The 21,031-nt window shown below is 42.6% G+C and overlaps 1 protein-coding gene across 13 annotated transcripts in view; it reads right to left on the bottom strand.

Annotated features, from left to right (window-relative positions):
* KIAA0232 (KIAA0232 ortholog) overlaps positions 1 to 21,031 on the bottom strand; it is a 93,530-nt gene that overhangs the window by 27,854 nt on the left and 44,645 nt on the right. For 9 of the 13 annotated variants that reach the window (XM_077874984.1, XM_077874986.1, XM_077874991.1 and 6 more), the window contains exon 3: positions 10,715 to 10,852. The exons of 2 other annotated variants lie outside the window; for them this stretch is intronic. In XM_077874984.1, the coding sequence (XP_077731110.1) occupies positions 10,715 to 10,852 (138 nt within the window). Of the gene's footprint in view, positions 1 to 112; positions 230 to 10,714; positions 10,853 to 21,031 lie in introns of those variants that run through there. 2 more of the 13 variants (XM_077874992.1, XM_077874993.1) reach the window with 1 other exon arrangement.

Genomic DNA, 21,031 nt, shown 5'->3' with positions numbered 1-21,031 from the left:
ATGGGCCCCAAAAGAGCCGTTCTTCCCCTAAAGCCCCTCCTAAAACCCGTGGCAAATGTTAGTCACAAACACTGCTCTGACTACACAAACCCATCAGAAAGCCTCTGCTTACCATAATGTTCAAGGGGTGTTGAATGTGGCTGTTTTATTGCATTTCCTCCAGACCACGAACTTAACACCGGTGTCAGCTGACACGCCACTCGCTGCATGCTGTTCTGTACAGCAAGCCTATGTCACTGTGTTTCTAAACCCAGTGCCAGGCTCCAGTGCAGAAGCCCAAGCCTCCAGGGACCCCACAGCAGCTGGCCGTTCCACAGTCTACGTGCGACAGTCATGATAAACCATGCTTTGTCTTGGAAATTACATCCACACATCTGTGAAGTTTAGTTGTTCTGGGCAGTAATGCAGGTTAGAAGTATGTGTATTTGCTCTCATACATAAATGGCAACAAAGCAGTGAGCTCACTCCCTAACTCCATATAGAAAAAGCAAGCTCTACCACCAGGCCTAGATCATCCTGTCCTGAATCCTACAGCATCCTACTTACATTACACTTAATCATTAGACTGTGGGGCTGTAATGGTGAACTGAAAAACAGAAAGGAGTACCCTAAGCAGCACCGTACCCGGTCATCCCCTGGCAGGTATTCTACAGTGAGAATTTGGTGTAGTAACGAGTTCTATATACTTTCCCCAATTATGATATAAACTATTAGATATCCCAGTATCTCTACAGTCTATCATATCCCAGGGGCACTCAAGAATACTGAGAGCCTACCATATCTTAAGAAATAAAGTAAATTAGGGGCATCTGGGTGGCTTAGTTGGTTAACCATCTGACTCAGTTTCACATCAGGTTGGGATCTCAGAATCATGGGATCCTGCCCCATGTCTGCTTGTTCCTCTCCCTCTGCTCCCAATAAATAAATAAAATAAAATCTTAAAAAAAGAAAAGTAACAGTGATAACTGTAAGGAAGAACACGTTATAGGTGAAAAAAATGCTAACATCCTGAAATTATGAACTGCTTTTCCGAACAGTATCACTTACAGTCACTGCACAGTATCAAATGAATATGTAAAAATGCCCCCAAACAGTAAGATCATGCTAAAAATTCAAGTAACAGTATTCTAAACCTGGAAACTGGTGCAGCACACAGGGAGACTGGCAAGTTTCTGATGCATGAGCATTCACTGATGTAGCACTCCCTCAGTCAACCAAAGATCACGAGCACCCGTGGGCCAAGTGTGACCCACGGAGAGAGAGAAAGGGCCCTTGTCCTCCCGGGTTTTACGCTGTAATCATGCCTGCCGCTCAGAGGAAATGGCCAAGTGGAATATATTTGGCTCTGGGGTTCCAACAGTCTAGGTCTTAGTATATGTGCTGCGGAAGCGAGCACACCAAAAGTCTAGGTCTTAATTGTGACCCTGCCACATACTCACAGGGTAGCATGATGTTTGTGCTGCTTGACCTGTGACCCTGAGAACACTACACTTTCTCCTCAAGATTCATGAGGGCAAACTAAGATGTCATACATGTGAGGCACCATCAGAGTGCCTGTCACATCAGTCACCTGAACGTTGGTGCCATTTCTAGATTTCGTGTATGTTTTTCATTTCCCAGAATCTCATTAATGTTATCACTGCCTCTAAAATGCCTTTAAATTTTGCTCTGCTTTGACTTTGAGGTTGGAGGCATAAGAAAGATAATTAACCTGACCCAGCTCACCCCACATCCTCTGGATTCCACCTGGACTCCGTGACCGCTGCCAGCCCTACTCCCTCACCGAGGCTGCCCGTGGAGGCTGGGCCTCGGTCAAATGCGGCAGCTACCATCCCACTACTTCTGGAAACTTCTTTCATTTGCTCCCTTCCCACAACATCTTCGGTCGTCCTCCTCCATGCTCTTCATTCTGCCCATCCTTCTCAACACAAGGGAACAAAGGCGATCACACTCACTGCCCCGTCACCACACTTCTCCATTTTCAAACCATACTCTTAACCACCTCAACAGTTCATCTCTTACGAAGAGATCATTTGAAATGGACACTCCCTAAGTGCTGGAAAGGGACCCTGCTCGCAGGCAGCAACTCGGGTTAAATGTCATCCCAGGGCTCTCCACATGACCCTACCTAGATCACCCATCACCAACTCAGTTGCCACACCCGGAAAACAGCGACACCACAGCCACTGTGCTTCCCGCAGCAGCCCCCAGACTTCTCTCCTGCTACAGCTCCTGCAGTGTTCTTGTTCTACTTTCTGGGGATTCCCTCTGCCCTACCTTCCAACTCTTCTGTTGAACTTTTTCATTTCTACCATGTGTTTAGAACAAGAAAAGATCCCTTTGTCCCCCGAATGTGTCTTCTTCACAACAGTCCTGACCTTCAATGCCACGGCAGCTGGATGGAAGAAAGGGATGGGGATTCACCAATTTGTTGACTTTTAGCTTGCAATTTCCATTTAGGCATCTCCTAGCTTCCCCTCTTGGGTGCCTGGTGTCCTGCCTGGTTCTATTTCTCCAGAAAGTATCTACCAGAACAGGGAAAGCCTAGCACTTTGGTGTCCCCAGTGAACCATGTCTCCTGGGACTGAGCCCAGCACAGGCCTCGCCCACAGTGAAACACCACAGAGTGTGATGCATGGGCTCTTGGGATGCCAACTCCTGGGCTCCACCTGCCTGTACAGAGGGCTGTACTAGCCATGTGTAGGTCACAGCTAGTGATCCCTGTGGAGACACCAGACAAGGAGAGGCAATCACGGATCATCCAGTCCCAACTGCTATCTGATTGCCAGAGCATGAGACCCCACCCAAGACCAGCAACAAAACTTCCCAGTTGAGCCCTAGCTGACCCACACAACTGTAAGCAAGTAAAAATGGCTATTGGTATTAAGTCATTAATTTTGGACTACTTTGTCATGCAGCAATAACTAAGGTATACCTTTCCAAATACTCCTGTGCTTAAACCTACCCTGCATGTAGATTGAGCTCTTTTACAATCTTTCAGATCTCATAGTTTAATTTCTATTTATTTTATTTTATTTTATTTTATTTTATTTTATTTTGAGAGAGAAAACAAGGAGTGCATGTGCAAGCTGGGGTTGGGGTAGAGAGAGAATGTTAAGCAGGCTCCATACTAGGCAGAGAGCCCAATGCAGGGCTCTATCTTGCAACCTGAGCTGAAATCAAGCTTAATTAAAGGAGCCACCCAGGCAACCCTCAGATTTTAATTTCCAAAGCACTGTTGGAAGATTATTGAGAGAAAACCCAACTAGATATTGAGATATGACTACTGGTGATGACATACATAAAGGATCACTCACTTCCATTTTAAAAACCTTTTTAAGGCCAGCCCCGGTGGCGCAGCAGTTTGGCGCCGCCTGCAGCCTGGGGTGTGATCCTGGAGATCCAGGATCGAGTCCCACATTGGGCTCCTTGCATGGAGCCTGCTTCTCCCTCTGCCTGTCTCTCTCTCTCTCTCTCTCTCTCTCTGTCTCTCATGAATAAATAAATAAAATCTTAAAAAAAAAAAAACCTTAAAAAAAAAACTTTAAAAACCTTTTTAAAATTTAGAACTAAGTTAATGTAAACAAAAGAGCACCATGTGAGACAACTGAGAATCTATAACAGGGTTGATAAGCTCATGCCTTCAGTGGCCAGGAAGTCATAGAAATATGTGATATGGCCAGGTATAATGCAATACATAGCAGGGGCATGTAGATAAACACCTCTGGCCTACTGCCTTTCAAAGATTAAAATAAAAAAAAAAATTAAAACCCCAAACAAAAAGCTGTTTTTGCCAAGGCACCTGCATGAGGGTTGTGAGTCCCATCCTTGACCACAGGAAGGTCAACAAAAATCTACCCATTGGCTGCCTCCAGTTCTTATTTACAGCTGTTCTCTAGAATATGGTATAGAGGAAGAGAGAAATATCCACTGGTAAACATTATCAAATGCCTACTACATGCCAGGGAGGACAAGATCCACATCTTCTTAGAATGATGGGCAAAAAAGTTATAATTTGTCACAGGAAGTAGAGGATGTCAGCCTCTGTTACAAGTAACCATCAAAGAACTTGATTAATCAAAGCTTAAAAAACGGTAAGCTTTGCATCCTCTGCAGCAGGACAGTGTGACACACCCCCTCGTGCACACAGTCTCTTTTACATCTCACACCACAACCCCACACATGCCTCCTTTTTGCCCTCTTACCACCAAGGCTGCAGATTTTATAGCAGCAGCTTTTGTTTCTTTCCTTTCTCATATCCTCACTTGATGTTTGATATTCAGGAATTACTTGAAAAACCAAAATAGCCTACCTTTTCTAAAGACAGATCAGAAGATCTGGCCCCATTAGACAGCACCAGCCATAGCCACAACCAGTGTGGAGAGAGGCCTCAGCACTCCCTACTGCCGCACTTACTCAGCTTCCTACTTGGCCCTGGAAACACAAGATCTCCGGGTCTGGGCGAGATACACTAACAGACCAACCTCTTCCCCAAACCATAAAGCCTCACCAGCCCCCCACTCCACCCAGCCGTCCTTTCCAAGTCTCCACGTAGCCCTATCCACAGCAGCTCACGTTCAAAGGTCTATTCACACCTCCACACATAGATTAGTGGTTCTTCCCTAATTTCCTTTCCTCAGAAATGAAAATTGCATTTTTTAAAAAAGAAGTATTTGAAAAAGAGAGAGTGTGTGCAGGAGCAAGGAGAGTGGCAGAGGGAGAAGATCCCAAGCAGACTGCGTTAAGTGCAGAGCCCGACTTGGGGCCCCATCTCATGACCCTGAGATCATGACCTGAACCAAAATCAAGAGACAGACGCTCAACTGCCTGAGCCACCCCACCCAGGCAGCTCTAAAAATCGCATTCTTGCAAAAACCACAGCTATCCTCCATAATGTCACCCTTTTCTCCAGCCCAAATCAAGTCCTGTCAGCTCTACCTTCAAAATGTACTTAGAATCTCACTAGTTCTCACTGTCCTCTACCTTTAGACCGCTGCTTTCTCGGAGTCTACCCCGTCCTGTCCCATCCCAACTTAGTGAGACGGCCTGTGGGGTCCTATCAGCACTGAAGTGAGGCTACACTAGCCTCTGCTCCAGACCCTCCAACACTTCACTTCCCAGAGGAAAAGCCAAAATCCTCCCCAAGGCCTACAGGTCTTCTTGCATTCCCCCCTCCCCCTCCCATCTATACCGAGGAGGTAAGGTCAAGGCTTCCTCAGCAAGGTAGAGCCGTGAACTCCTGAGCTTTAGCAACCACTGACCGGATTCGCAGGGGTCTGGCCTACAGAGCGAGCACAGCCTCATTTCTTGCAATGTTCAGAAACTTACACATTTTAAGCATTCCATACATGTCATTTATTACTATTTTGATACTCTTATTATCCAGAATGAGCTAAGTTCACAAGTCAGGTGCAAAGACACAATTAATATGTATTGTCAAAATTAACTTCAATAGTAGACCGCCATGAAACTCAGTCTTTATATATTCAACCCTGTACAGCATATAAACTATACATATGCAAATACTAAGATGTACTACATGCTTCTACTGGTGAGCTTCAATGTTGGAATATGAGCAACTCCAACAAGCCCCCCCGCGGTACTCAGGGCATGAATCTCTCAGTGGGGCTCCATGGCAGCCTCAGGCCGAGCAACAGCCCAGCCCAGGGCAAGCACAGCACTACTTCCAAACTTCTTGAAGTCGTCACTGCCTGCGAGCCTGACAGGCAGTTTTGATGCAGTTTTCAGGAGCTCCATTTAAATAAACAGAAATATAACTCATTATTAAAACAAAAACAAGCAATATAAAAAGCTCCAATTCCAGGGACTGAGAAAACAGTACCAAGTAAACTTGAAGGTTCTAAAAAAACAAGAGCGGGCAAACTTTAACCTTGCTTCATAGTCTTTAAAAAGGGGAAAGAGGGGTACATGGGGGGGCTCAGTTGGTGAAGCATCTGCCTTCAAGCTCAGCATGATCTCAGATCCAGTCACACAGGGCTCCCTGCTGAGTCTGCTTCTCCCTTTCCTTCTGCTCCTCCCCTCTGCATGCTCATGCTTGCATGCTCACTCCCCCCAACCCCTCGCTCACACGCTCTCAAATAAATCTTTAAAAAATATTAAAATGGGGCAAGAGGTCTGGATATAGTTGACATCAGACACACATCGTGTCCACTGACAACACAAACAGACAGCTCAGGAGAGCATCACTTCATAAAACCAGGCATCTGGGCGTGGCGTGAGGTGCACCACCCCCTTTATAGGCTCTGGTACAACTCTAACCAAAGCAGATGCAAAATGTGCTAGAGAAAGCAAGTGCCCAGAGAAGGGCACGTTACTTGCAGATGCAGATGCAGATGCAGGGAATCAGCAAAGGCACTTCAGCGGGACCTCACAAACAGCAAAGCCCACCAAGGTCATGACCTCCTGGAGGAATCAAGACCAGATGCCCAAATCTTTGCAGGTGCTGCCAAACCTTATTCAACGTATAAAATTAAATTTGACATAACTGAGTTTTCTGTTTTGGTGACATCTCTTAGACAAAATATTGAGCTGAGCAGGTTAAAGAGATGTGCTGTCATATGGGGTACAATTTGTGGGGATAGATTGGGAGGAGACACAGGGTCCCATCACACGTATGCACAAGAGGAGTCAGGGAAGTTAGCCACTCTACCGAAACCATGACACAGTGATGAGTCTGATGCTATGGATGCTTTTATAGCAACAACTAACATGGTACCTGTAACAGGCACAAACGAAAGTCACAAGAAAAGAATTCATCTCACAGGTAATGCATAACATCACCTCTACCTACCTACCTAATATTAGGACAGCCTCTTTGTGTTATTGTCTTGTAGTTATGTCATTAACATTTTAGTCAGAAGGTAAACTTGTTCAGGGCTTTTGATTCTGATCAGATGGTAGAGACTGGGTGGGAAAGTGGAGCACAGAACCACATATGTATCATCCTCGATATTTAGGCAATGAACATCATACCCACATGCAAACATTCACTGTGGCCAAAACAGAAAACAAAACATTTGCATTCAAATTTCCTATGTAGGACCTCCTTATGCCAGCAGACGGATTCTAGAAAGAAAAGCCTGGGGACATACAACCTACAGTTTATGAACATCCACAGTGATTCCTTTCTGTTGTTAGGGACCATGAGGAAAGAAGGTCTTTTTCCAGGTTCTTTCCACTGACTCCCTCAAACCAGGAGAGCTGGCTTAAGAACTTCCTGCTTCCTCTTCATTCCCCAAGCAGACAGCCAGCTCCTTGTACATGTCTCGCACGTTCATTCACTCAGCTCGTTTTCATTTGGTGAGATTAAAAGCATTCATCATTAAGAAAAAACAATGCAACAATTTTTTTATAAAACGAGAAAAACAGGGATCCCTGGGTGGCGCAGCGGTTTGGTGCCTGCCTTTGGCCCAGGGCGCGATCCTGGTAGACCCGGGATCGAATCCCACGTCGGGCTCCTGGTGCATGGAGCCTGCTTCTCCCTCTGCCTGTGTCTCTGCACCTCTCTCTCTCTGTGACTATCATAAATAAATAAAAAATAAAAAAAATAAAAAAATAAAAATAAAAAAAAAAATAAAACGAGAAAAACAGGGATGACTGGACGACTCAATGGCTGAGCGTCTGCCTTTGGCTCAGGTCATGATCCCGGGGGTCCTGGGATCGAGTCCTGCACTGGGTTCCCTGCAAGGAACCTGCTTCTTCCTCTGCCTAGATCTCTGCCTCTATGTCTCTCACAAATGAATAAATAAGTAAGTGTTAAAAAAAAAAATGAGAGACAGAGAGAGATAGAAGAACAAACTGGAAAAGTAGACTTCACTGGGCTAGAAAAATAAACTTCCCAGCAAAGGAAAGCATTTTTCCCAAGAAACAATGGAAAGAACCACTCTGTTTGCACTGCTCCTACTTCACACCAAGTCCTTTCCAGCAAGCAGCACGCTCAGCTAGGATGAACCCGACACGAGCGCCATGAGGCAGGGAAGCAGGGTCTTGCATCGGGTTGGGACAGGTGCCCGTATTCCTCCTTATTCCACAGTTCATGTCAAGCACCCTTGTTTTCCACTCGGCTTCCCTTCACTGTGAGCTGAAGCCAAGAGTCACTTCTCAAGCAACTTTGGTCCAAAGCAGAAATAGGATCCTTTCCCAGACTGAAACTCCTGACTCACATTTTCCTCCCAACCATGACTCAGCAGCTTCTTTGGATTTTTTTTCAAAGTATTTACCTGAACTAACCTCCTTAAAAAAAACCACCTGCCATTTTCAACTCCAAATTACTTTCCTTGCAGTGCCAGATAGAAATACCTCCTGGGTAACTCTCCAACCACCCTGTTCTTTCAGAGCGTTGCCTCTAGCTCCAGGAGTGGACCCCCAGGCAATGCTGCCTGTCCTTGCAGTCCACCGCCTGATCGTGTGTGCTCCTGCCCGCACCCAGCCAATTACCCTGTCCATAGCTGATCGGTGCTTAGGTACTAGCCTTTAGCAATGGTGTGGGGATGGGGCTAGCAGGTGGTGTTTCCCACCATCCGTGCTAAAGTGGAGAAAGCCAGACTCCAGAGAGAGATGGAATGACCCAGAAGCAGAGAGGGAAGCAAAGGAGAGACTGTGGATCATTACAGAAAATAACTTTGACTGCCAATCATTTTCTTCCTAGTTGAGGCATTCCTCGGGCCCTGCATTTCCAGACGTGGTTTCAGTAAGATATCCCTACGTCCTTTGTGTATATTATCCCACTTTTTCTTAAACTAGGTTCATAATATTTCCACTTGCTGTAATGAGACAGTTCCTCAGACAGCCAGATGAGCGGTAACTTCCAAATCCCTATCCCACAGTCTAGGAGGCAGCAGTTTCAAGAAATCACAAGGCAAAAATCAAAGGGGTGGGGGAGAGGAACACAGTGGGAGAGGACAGGAAGGGTAGGGATGCCCAGGGGAGACTCCCTAACACCTGAGTGTGTGCAATTCCATCATCCCCCGTGCCTGCACTCACTTTCAGGCACCAGGAGACAGGCACACGGGGAGCTCAGCCTCGGTCCCCAAAGAGCACAGTCACGAACGGAGGACAGAAATGAACAACTGCAACTGAGGAGGTGAGGCACGCATGAACAGAACACGTCCGTGCCAGGGGCTCGGGCTCTCACATGCGGCGCTGAGCGGGATGAGAACACACAGCTGGGACGCACTCTTGGACAAGCCTTAAAAGGCACGTGAGCTGGGTGGTGGCCACACAGAATATTATCAAATGGAGCAAACCCGATTATCCCAACATCAGCCATTAGGTAACGCATATGATTCCTTTATTAATCTTCTAATACTTCATATAAAATAGTTCTCGTGTCTTTTAGCATCCTGAAAGAACAAAATGGTTTCAGAATATAATCACCCATTTAATGTTTTTTTTTTTAAGATTTTATTTATTTATTCATGAGAGACACAGAGAGAGAGAGGCAGAGACACAGGCAGAGGTAGAAGCAGGCTCCCTGTGGGGAGCCTGATGTGAGACTCAATCCCAGGACCCCAGAATCACGCCCTGAGCTGAAGGCAGATGCTCAACCACCAAGCCACCCAGGCGTCCCATAATCACCCATTTAAATTAAGAAGTTTCTGGAGGACAGAATCCTTTCAATTCAACTCTGCTAATAAAAAGGAACTTAAAACCAGACCATCTCAAATAACTGGTAAAAGCAAAATAATTTTCTAAGTAGAAGGATCTCAGAGAGTACATCTTACAGGGAGTAATAAGAACTACATAGTATTAACTTAAATGGGTGATTATATTCTCAAACCATTTTGTTCTTTCAGGATGCTAAAGGACACAACTATTTCATGTGAAGTATTAGAAGATTAATATAATAAAATAATCTTATGGGGGAGCCTGGCTGACTCAGTCAGTAGAGCATACGACTCTTGATCTCTAGGTCATGAGTTCAAGCCCCATGTTGGGGATAGAGCTTACTTAAAAAAAAATAAAAATTCTTGTAATAAAAAAAAAAAAATAAAAAAAAAATAAAAAAAATTCTTGTAATATTTTCTTAAAACAAAAAATTATATGAATCATAAGGAAATGCAGTGCCCTTAAAACACTAAACTGCTATCCCACTTCTAGGAATGGATCCAAAAGAAATAATCTAGAATATGGAAAAGCCACACATGAAAATATTCTGGAGAGCATAACAGAAAATCAAGAGTAAGCTGAACAGGAGTGTCTGATGGCTCAGTCAGAAGAGCATGAGACTCTGGATCTTAGGAGTCATGAGTTTACGCATAGAGATTACTTAAAAAGAAAAAAAAAAAAGAGCAAGCTAAGGGAATATCCACTAATAAAGAGTGTATTATATTGCTGTTGGAATATTATTTGATGAAATAGAACTTAGCCATTACAAAGAAGATAATGTAATAAAAAGATGGAGCATGTTAAATGGGAAAAAAAGGATATATAATTTGGTGGATCCTCTAGTTGTAATATTACATTAAAAATATATATTTTATACAACTTCATTTATGCAGAAAAATGCCCTAGAGGAAGAAGTGATACTGTTCCCACCACAGTGGTAAGATAATGAGTAGTTTACTGTTTAAGTTTCTTTGGTCAAGATGTTATATTTGTATACTTAAAAAAAAAAAAAAAAAAAACCCACCCCCCTCCTCACCCTGCTCCACCTCTTTTTTTCTTCAGTATTAGAAGTAAAACGGGAACCTACTTCATCAGAAGCAGAGCGAAGACATTGGACAGCAGCCTGTTTTTTCATTTCTTCTAGAGTCAGATCTGAGCACTTTTTCTTACTCTTTCCCCATTTCTTGTAAGCTCCTTTTTCCCAGCCCAGGAAGATGTCATTCTCCTAAAGCAAGATTAGACAGACTTCAATGAACAAGAGTAAATAACAAGTTTCAACACTATTTCTCACACACATTCCCTTCCCAAGAACATTCATCACCAGGAAGTTCAGAGACCACAAAACATGGTCAATCTGAGCGCTTCAGGTTAATTATTCATTTGGTATCTATTTCCCAGGTTCTCATTATATTATTTAGAATTTATGATCTTAAGGAATATGACTCACACACATTCAGTAAATGCTAATAAATAATTCAATTTATGTATGTGTATGTAAATGCAAGTACATCATACATGTAAATATATGATGTAAGGATATTATAAATGCAAATGTAAATTTATGCAAATATAAGATCATATGTAAATGCAAGTACATCATAAATTCCAAACTATATACATAATTAAATGTCTTCTGCGCTTCCCACTCTTCAGTAATGAGTGTTCATATTACTACCAGATTTTATCATTTAACAGTTAAATGGTTCAATCCTTATTGCTTTACCTGTAGTCTATAAAACAACAGATATAAAACATTTCATGTTGGCAAGAGAAGTCCCCCCACCCCTTGGTTCCACATGGCCCATAATAAAAGTCTGAAGAAAATTTGAAAAGCAGGAAGAAAACAAAAAATCATAACTGATCCTACCACCCAGTAAAAACTAGAGTAATTTGGTCTGCCTTATTTGGTCTTTTCTATATGCTTTAAAAATCACAGATTTGAATTCATGCTAGTTATTGTATTTGATTTAACTTACTAAATTGTACCCATCACCTCAATGTTACCACAAATTCTTTGGTTACAAAATATTCTAAGATGTAAGTTTATAGCTATTTCCCTAAAAGGGGACATTAAAGTAGTATTTTTAATTGCTTTGCTACTTTGTTTTGCCTTTTAAAAAGACTTCCATTTGAAAATAAATAAATAAATAACCTTTCATTTGACAAATTATGATTAAAATCAGTGGACAGACAATAAGAGAAAAAAGGTCAGAAAGACAATGGCAAAATTTTTAAAATTACTTAGAAGATGACATGACCTAAGCAAGCCCTCAGGACATATATATGAATATATGAATTAGAAGTGAAAAGAAGGAAAAGCATAATAATAAACTCAAAAGATTTTAAAAGGTCAAATCATATACCATCAACTGTCTAACCCAATTTTTACTTTGATCCAACACATAAAAATTACTTTTAGGCCACCAGGTAAGAGTGGAGGAACAATCCTTCCTTCTATATCCATCGTCATTAGCATACTTTACTTAATTTTTTGGACACATTTGCAGATCTCATGAACCTGAAAAACATATTTTCTGGCCGAGTGGTATCAATTCCAATTTTCCAAGGGAAAATGTGCTTAATGGCCAAGTAAGTCCCATCAGTGTATTTCCATTTATCTAACAGGTTTGGCTGGACTACACCTGAAACCTGACATTCTTTATCAGTGATATCTTCTGGAGATTGAGTTTGTCCTCTAACAGGAGCAACAGACAGAACCATAACAACAAAGACTCAAAGCTTCCAAAAGCGGAGAGAAATGTTGTAATTCTATTGTTTATGGTATATAAAACAAAGAAAGTAGAAAACTTATTGTGTAATTATGGAAAACAACTCTTTTTTGTTTTGAGCTACTGAGACTGGCTCTTTCTCCTTCTCAAGCATTATAAACATGTTTCTCTACTGAAGCTACATTATAGCTCAGCAGAGGTAACACACATCCAAAGGTCCTAAAAAAGTTTTATTATACAGATAGAAGGGACTTTCAAAATTCAGGCCACATGGACAGGTGCTTTTTCTGGAGGGCAGTCTGACAATACATATCAAACAACTTAAACATGTACATGTACTTTCAGTCTAATAATTCTGAGGATTTATCCTAACAAAACAGTCACCACTGTGTGCACAGATTTAGCCACTGTGATATTGATCAGATAGCTGTAAATCCAGGCAAATAAGAAGAAAACAACTTGGTTAAAAAAGTTAAGATTTATCCAGGCGAGGAGATATTATAGCTATTAAGGTGATTATGAAGCAGGGGCACCTGGGTGGCTCAGTTGGTTAAGTGTCCAACTCTGGATTTTTTATTTTAGCTCAGGTCATGATATCAGGGTCCTGGGATCAAGTGCCACATCGGGTTCTGACTTGAGAAAGGAGTCTGCTTCTCCTTCTCCCTCTGCCCCACCCCCTGCTTGCACACGTTCCTGCGTGTGCACCTTCTATCGCGCTGAGATAAATAAATCTTTAGAAAAGGGGGGGATATGAAGCATATTTATTGACCTGGAAAGCTATCCACAGTATGCGTAAGAGAAATCGTTTATACAAAAGTACAATCTCACTTTTTGTTAACACGTGTGCGCACACACACACACACACACACATGAATGTGCACTAAAAGGTCTCAGAGAAAACGAACTAAGAGATCACTAAGAAGCTTATCTCAGTGAGGAGGAGAAGACACAGACTTTCTGATTTTTCTTGTAATTACATCATACTCCTACAGTAGTCAAAGTTGTTGCTAATGGAAAATTTACTGAGGCACAAGAATGGAGAAACTCGAAGAGTTCTTGTGGCTCTTCACTTCGGACAGATATCTGGCATCTTCAGGTTTATCCATGAATGTACTCTCACCCATCCATCCAGTGAGGACTTGACTGTTCTCCCTGGGGCACTAGGGGTCATAGGAATGAATGCAGCAGAGGCCCTGCCTGTCAGAGGTGCACAGTCCGGTACCAAATACAGACACAAAGGCAGATGCCTGGGAATGGCTGTTGCTACCATAGAGGTCTACAGAAAGCACTCAGGAGGCCTAAAAAGGGCCTGGCTGATAAGCCAACCCTTCCTACAGGAGGGTCACTGAAGTGGAGTCTTAAACAGTGAACAGAAGTTTAGGCTAGAATAAGAGAGGAACACCAAGCAGAAGAAATGCGGCGCTAGAGCAAGGGATGGCAAATTTATTTTTCTTCAGGGAGCCAGATATCATTTTAAACTTCACAGGACATGATGATGATCAAGGATATAAATGTAGTTACTTTTACAAAAAGGAAATACATTCTCACAATTTTTTTAATTGATGGATTTCAAATTATAATTCAGTATAATTTTTTGTTCCCAGATCTACTAACAACAAGAATGAAATTCTTTCGGGGAGGGGATGAAATAACATTTGCTTAACTGGGTTTCAAAGTTAGCATTCCCTCAACATCAAAATCAAAGACAAATGTTCATCTGTTAATGCTCATTTTTTAAAAAAAATAACAGCTTTACTGACAAACAATACAGAGACAACCAAATTTACTCTTTAAAAGTGTGCAATTCAGTGGTTTTTTAGTATAGTTCACACTGGTGATTACATAACAATCACCACTACCTAATTTTAAAACCTATTTATCACCCCAAACGGAACTCTGTACCGTCAGCAGGCACTTTCTACCACTACTTTGGCTCTCCTGAGTCACCGGGAACTACGGACCTGCTCTCTCTATGGATCTGCTTATTCTGCACATTTCATATACATGGAATGATACAACAGATTTCCTTTTGTGGCTGGCTTCTTTCCCTCAGTGCAAGCTTTTGAAGGCTCATCTATGTTGTGGCAGTAGAGGTGCTCCACTCTCTTTCCTGACTAATATTCCACTGCAAGGACATACTTCCTTTCAGCTATGAAGGCACTGGCGGGCATCTGGATTGTTTTTACCTGCTATGAACATTCACATACAGGTTTTTGTATTGATGCATATCTTCTGTTCTCCTGATTATACACCTAGGAGCAGAATTGCTGGGTCACATGGCATCTCTGTGTTCAACCATCTCAAGAACAGACAGGCTATTTTCAAAGCAGCTACATATCACCATCACACCAGCAACATTTCAGGGCCCCACCTCCTCCACATCCTCACGGACTCTCATCATCGCCTGGGTTTTTATTTTAGCCATTCCAGCACACATGAAGTAGTGCCTCATCATGGCCTTCATCTCCCTAATGATTAATGAAGTGAGGCATCCTTTCATGTACTTACTGTCATTCTTCCAGAGAAGATATATGAAGGGCTTATTCAATACTTGGCCCATTTTAAAGTTATCTATTCTGAACACGCATCTCTCATTAGATACAGGATTTGCAAATATTTTTCTCTAATTCTATGGGTTTTTTTTTTTTGTTTTTTTTTTTTTACTTTTTCCATGATATCCCTTTGAGGCACAAAAGTTTTTCATTGTGATAAAGTCTCATTTACTGATGTCTTCTACGGCTGCTTGTTTTTGGTGTCCTAAGAAATCACTGCCTTCTCCAAGTCATAAATATTCACTCCTGCGTTTTCTTCCAAGAGCTTTATGGTTTAGCTCTTTTATTGAGGTCTAGAAACCAAGTGGAGTCGATGTATGTGGTATGAAGTAGGAGTCCACCCACCTTTACAGGTGGCTACTCTGTTGTCTCAGCATCTTTCACTGAAAAGACTATTCTTTCCCCCCTTGAACAGGCTGGTTAGACCATGGATATACAGGCTCATTTCTGAACACCTGGTTTCATTTCATACAGCCATATATATGCTAATATCAAGCTGTCTTGATTACTGTAGCCCTATAGTTAGTTTTGAAATTGGAAAGTGTAAGTCCTCCAACTTTGTTGTTTTTAACAAGATGTTTTTGGCTATTCCGAGTCCCTTTAGAGGTCTATATGGATTTCAGGATCAGCTTGCCAGTTCTGCAACACAGGCAGCGGGCACTCTGACAAGGCTGTGTGTGAATCAATGCACCAGGCACTTCTGTCTTAATGACATGGAGTCTTCTGATCGTGAACATGGGAGGGCTTTCCACTTACGAGATTGTCTTTCATTTCTCAGTGACGTTCTCAGTGTGCAAGTCTTGCGCTTCTTTTATTAGATTTATTCTGAAGTATTTTATCCTTTTTGATACTGTTGTAAATGGAATTTTCTTAATTTTTCATTCCCTAAGGTTTTCTATATACAAGATCGTGGCATCTGCAAACCACATATAGTTGTAGTTCTTCCTTTCTAAGCTGGAAGTGTCTTCTTTTTCTTCCCTAGCTGCCCTGTTAATACTGATCTGTAATAAGACTTCATGGCTTTTGTCTTTGAAAATGTCTTCACACAAAGATATTCCCAAATTCTGACATTAACTCACAGACATGAATTTAACTAAACATGTTAATTGCCTAAATAAAAGGCATTTATAAAATTCTGTTAGATTCTTCTCTTAATATTTGCCTTTTCACATGTCATCATAGTGTAGATTAGTCATTCCCAAGTCAGAGGTAGGTGGAAGCTTCTCAGTTGAACAATTACACGAATATGAAGATACAGAGGTCCCCTCAGCACCGTGTCAAGCAGAAGCCACAGCTTGGCACCACAGTGTGACCCTGGACAACATCCCGCCACAAAGCTGGGTCGGAGCGGGAAGTTGGCTTCTCGTTTTCACTTCTGACAGAATGAAAATATATAAAGCGGCTTGCCATTATTTGTGAGACAAACAATGTTAGCTGTGAAGATGGCTTTAGAAATTTTGCAGATATGCGCTGTTTTGCCTTGTAATTTCACATTGACTTCACTCAGAAACATTATCAAGTGTGTAGCAAAAGCTGCACAAACAACAGAGTAGTAGATACACTTTGTGCATTCTGGGTTTTCCACTTACTATATCTGAGAGTGCCTTTACTCCTTTTTTCTAGGTTCATATACTGTGTGAATGTATTAGGACTTAATGAAACAGTAACACTGAGCTAATCATAAGCTTTTAAAAGAAAACAGTATAAAAACACAGTTCAAGATATTTCTCTTTTATTGTTACGTTTTCAGTCCCCTATGCTCTGCTCATTACAAGTCCACTGAGGCACAAACATAAAATATTGGCCATGTGCCAAAGGTCTACTTGTTAAACTGCAAAGTCAAGCATGATTTTTCAAAGGCATCATCTTAAAGACAGAAAAATTATCAAGTACCAAAAGAAGATATGGCTAAAGAACGTTCTCCGCGTAGAAATCTATTGCCGAGTACTTTTCCAGACACTCCTGTGAGGTGACATAAGGCTAGAGTTTTGATTGACTTTCTCTTGCTGCCTTCTGTCAAAAAGGAAACGGAGAACTGGAGAGAGAAAAAGAACACACCATTCTGAAATACAGCTGGGATGATGACGTCTCCATCAGCTGCTCAGCATCCACCCCTGCCTCCCACACCTTCCTGTTAACAGCACCCTGAAAAACCAAAACCCTGAAGTGTCTGAATGGGACTGGTGCCACCCCCATCTTTGGGCCCTGACTTGCTTAATACAAATCCACACGTTTCATCCCTTTAGCTACAAAGATTGGCTCACACATAGGCGTGTGACCCATCAGACATGGGCAGTTGAAAAGGAGCAAAACAATAAAATAAAATAAAGTAAAATACAATAAAAGGAAACACCCCCTCTGGAAGCCAGAACCACGCTCACTTTCATTTGCCCTCTACCTTCCCGGGAGCTGGCTGCAAAACCAAGCTGACAGAGGAAAGCGAGTAGAGAGGCAGGGCAGGAGCCCTTGTGACCCTGGGAAAGCTCTGAACTAAACCAGGCTGGGGCCAGCCCTACTTCTCCAAATTCAGTTATAGGAGACTTTTTCTCCTCATAAGCCAATTTAGGCTAAATTTTTGGTTGCTTGTGAATAAAAGATACAGCTAGAATTTGAGGAAGGGCCTAAGTAATAAATCCACTTCTCACTGCTCAAAAAAACGGCAAATTGTCTCTAAAATACAAGCCTAATGGCAGCTTAATGACATCTATGTTTTTCCAGCTAGGTCCTCAGCCAACAGTGACAATTCCTCACTGGCCTCCTTGCCCTCGGGTGCCTAACTAGTTTACCTACCAGCACACAGGCCATCTGCAGTGCTGGTGTGCACAGCAAAGAGTCTTTCTGTCTCAGGGACTGAAATGCAATCCCCAACACAGCCCATCAGGCTCATGAGGCTTGGTCTGCTCACCCTCCCAGTTTCATCCCCCAATCGGACTCCCAGCCCTGCTCTTCTCTGGCCTCACAACACAGGCCCTTCCTGTTTCTGTGACCTTACATGTACTCTCCCTTCTTCCTCCCTTCAACTGCTCAACTGGTCTCTCCTCTGTCATCCCCACTGCCATCGTTCCCCGAATGCAGTGTCCCAAGCTCTGCACAGCCAGTGTTTCACAGATGCCGAGACCAGCAGCTCTCTCTTGAAGACCGTTCCTAGTCAGCTCTGTATTCCTGGCACCTGCTGTGGCATCTCATGGGCATCCACGTGGAGAGTTAAAAAGCAGACATGTGCATTTTACATAATGCAATTATTTATTTTTAAAAATGCAATTATTTATATTCAAAACCTTTTCTCTATTCCATTTGAAGAGTTTACTCCCCACTCCCCATGAAAACCATTATGTCATGGTATCTTAGGATGTCTGTGGACATTAATTTGCATACCCATCACCAGTGCTAACTCCTACTCGGACTGTACTGTCACATTCCCAATGTGTAAGGTTTACTTAAATCAGTGCCTACTGAATGAATGTCTGTTGAAATACAGCACATGTGATAAGACACTGGAGGAACCTAGGACTGGTCATATTTTGTAGGAGTTATTGTTCAGGAGGCGAACAATCTTACAGGGGAACAATGCAAGAGCACATTCTAAGTGGCTCCAGGAATAAGCAAGCTGTGCCAAAGGCAGATATCACCAGTCCACTTAGCAATCAGTACTGGGATTATTTTTACTGAACCTCTGCCAATATCAATAATGCAGCTACATTTCTAGAGTGATGGCCTCCCAGCTAGAAGATACACTCAATTAGGAGATATAAAAGACACTGCAACAAAGCTACAATAGTCAAAATAATGTGGTATTAGCAGAAAGACATTAGACCAAAGGAACAGAACAGAAACCAGAAAGAGACCCTCGCATATGCGGGCAAACAATGTTCAATAAGGGTGCCACAACCACTCAGTGGGAAAACGAATATTTTCACAAATGGTGTTAAGACTGGATGTCCACCTGCAAAAGAATGTCACTGGATCCAAACCTCATGCCATATACAAAATCCAACCAGAAGTGAATCAAAGGCCTATATATAAGAGCTAAATCTATAAAACTCTAGGAGGAAACATAGGACAAAGCTTCACATTAGTTGTGGAAGAGATCTCTTGGACAGGATGCCAAAGGCAGAGGCAACAAAGTAAAAATAGACAAATTTCATGAAAATTTTTCTATTTTGTACAACAAAGACACTCTCCACAGGGTGAAAAGGCAGCCCACAAGATGGGAGGAAATATGTGCAACCATGTCTCTGATGGGGGGTGGGGGGGTTAACACTAACACATATGGAGAACTCCTAACACTTAACAACAGCAATAAACAGCCCGATTTAAAAATGGGCAAGACAGTCCTCCACACAAGACACCTAGATAACCAGTGAGTACAGGAAAAGATCTTCAACATCACTGATCACTGGGGAAAGTCCAAATCAAACCACAATGACATACCACCTTACACCCATCAGGATGGCTACTATAAAAAAAAAAAAAAAAAAAAAAAAAAAAAAAAAAAACAGAAAATAATGAAATTGAGTAATTTTGTGGAGAAAATGGACCCCTGTGTACTGTTGGTGAGAATGTAAAATGGTACAGCTACTGGCAGTTTCTCAAAAAATTTAAAACAATTACCGTATGATCCAACAATTCCACTCCTGAGTACATAACCCCCAAAAATTGAAAGCAGGGTCTCAAAGAGATACTATTTCATGTTCATGGCACCATTATTCTCAACAGCTAAAACATGGAAGAAACCCAAATGTCCACTGACTAATGGATAAGCAAAATGTGGCATATTCCTACAGTGGAATATTATACAGCCTTTTAAAAGGAGGAAATTGTGAGACACCTGGGTGGCTCAGTGGCTGAGCATCTGCCTTTGGCTCAAGACGCGACCCCAGAGTCCCAGGATTCAGTCCCACATCAGGCTTCCTGCATGGAGCCTGCTTCTTCCTCTGCCTGTGTCTCTGCCTCCCTCTGTGTCTTTCATGAATAAATAAAATCTTTTAAAAGGAGGAAATTCTGACATGTGCTACAACATGATGTCATTCAGTACATAAATAGACAAGTACACTGTGATTTATCCAGATGATGGAATATTATTCAGTGTCACAAAGCTCCGGGCTATCCAGCCACAAAACGATCTCGAAGAACCTTAAATGCATATTACTAGGTGAAAGGACATTCTGGAAAAGGCAGAATGACGGAGGCAGTAAAGAGATCAGTGCTGTCAGGGCTTGAGGGAGGGGGATGAACAGGTGGAGCAGGGAGGATGTTTGGGGTAGGGAAACCACTCTGCAGGATACCGTGATGATGGATACGTGTCCCTCACTATGCATCTGTCTAAACCCAGAGAATGTTCAACACAGAGTGTGAATCCTAACGTAAGCTATGGACTTCAGGTAATTACGTATTGGTGCAGATTTGCTAACAAAGGTACTGCTTTGGGTGGGGATGTTAATAATGGGAGAGGCTCTTCATGCGTGGGGCAGGGGATTATGTTGGAAATGTCTTCCTCTCAATTTTACTGGGAACCAAAATTACTGTAAAGAAAGAGTCTTTACGGGCAGCTAGGGTGGCTCAGTGGTTTGGCGCCGCCTTCAGCCCAGGGCCTAATCCTGAAGATCCAGGATCGAGTCCCATATCGGGCTCCCTGCATGGAGCCTGCTTCTCCCTCTGCCTGTGTCTCTGCCTCTCTCTGTGTGTCTCTCATGAATAAATAAATAAAATCTTTAAAAAAAAAAGTCTTTACCAAAAAAAAAAAGTAACTGGCAGCAGACCAACTCCCCTGCCCAGCCTAACCAGAAAAGCCAGATAAAATACAAAACCAAACCAACACATAACACCTGTCCTGAAACATTAAGAGACTGCAAAAGTATCCAGGCCTTGAAAAGACAAGGAGGGGCAACTGTCCTCGTCCTCGATGAGGGCAGCTGCCGGCACAGGGGAACAGACACCGGAGCCTGCTTTCTCCTCTGGGAAATGTACCCTTTTGAGGCCCAGGGCCCTTTAAGAGACAGAGAAAGCAGTGGAGCTGGGGGAGGCCCTCAGGCCTGGACAGAAACTGCTAGTGAGGCAGGTGCCAGTTGCCCCGAAATAAGGGACAAAAGAAGGGGCGGAAGACAGGCCACACTGCTGGGTTCT

This window comes from Canis aureus, chromosome 2, assembly GCF_053574225.1.
Source record: "Canis aureus isolate CA01 chromosome 2, VMU_Caureus_v.1.0, whole genome shotgun sequence".
NCBI classification, from domain to species: domain Eukaryota; kingdom Metazoa; phylum Chordata; class Mammalia; order Carnivora; family Canidae; genus Canis; species Canis aureus.
The sequence above is the reverse complement of the archived record's forward strand: the minus strand, read 5'-3'. Positions and strand labels throughout refer to the sequence as shown.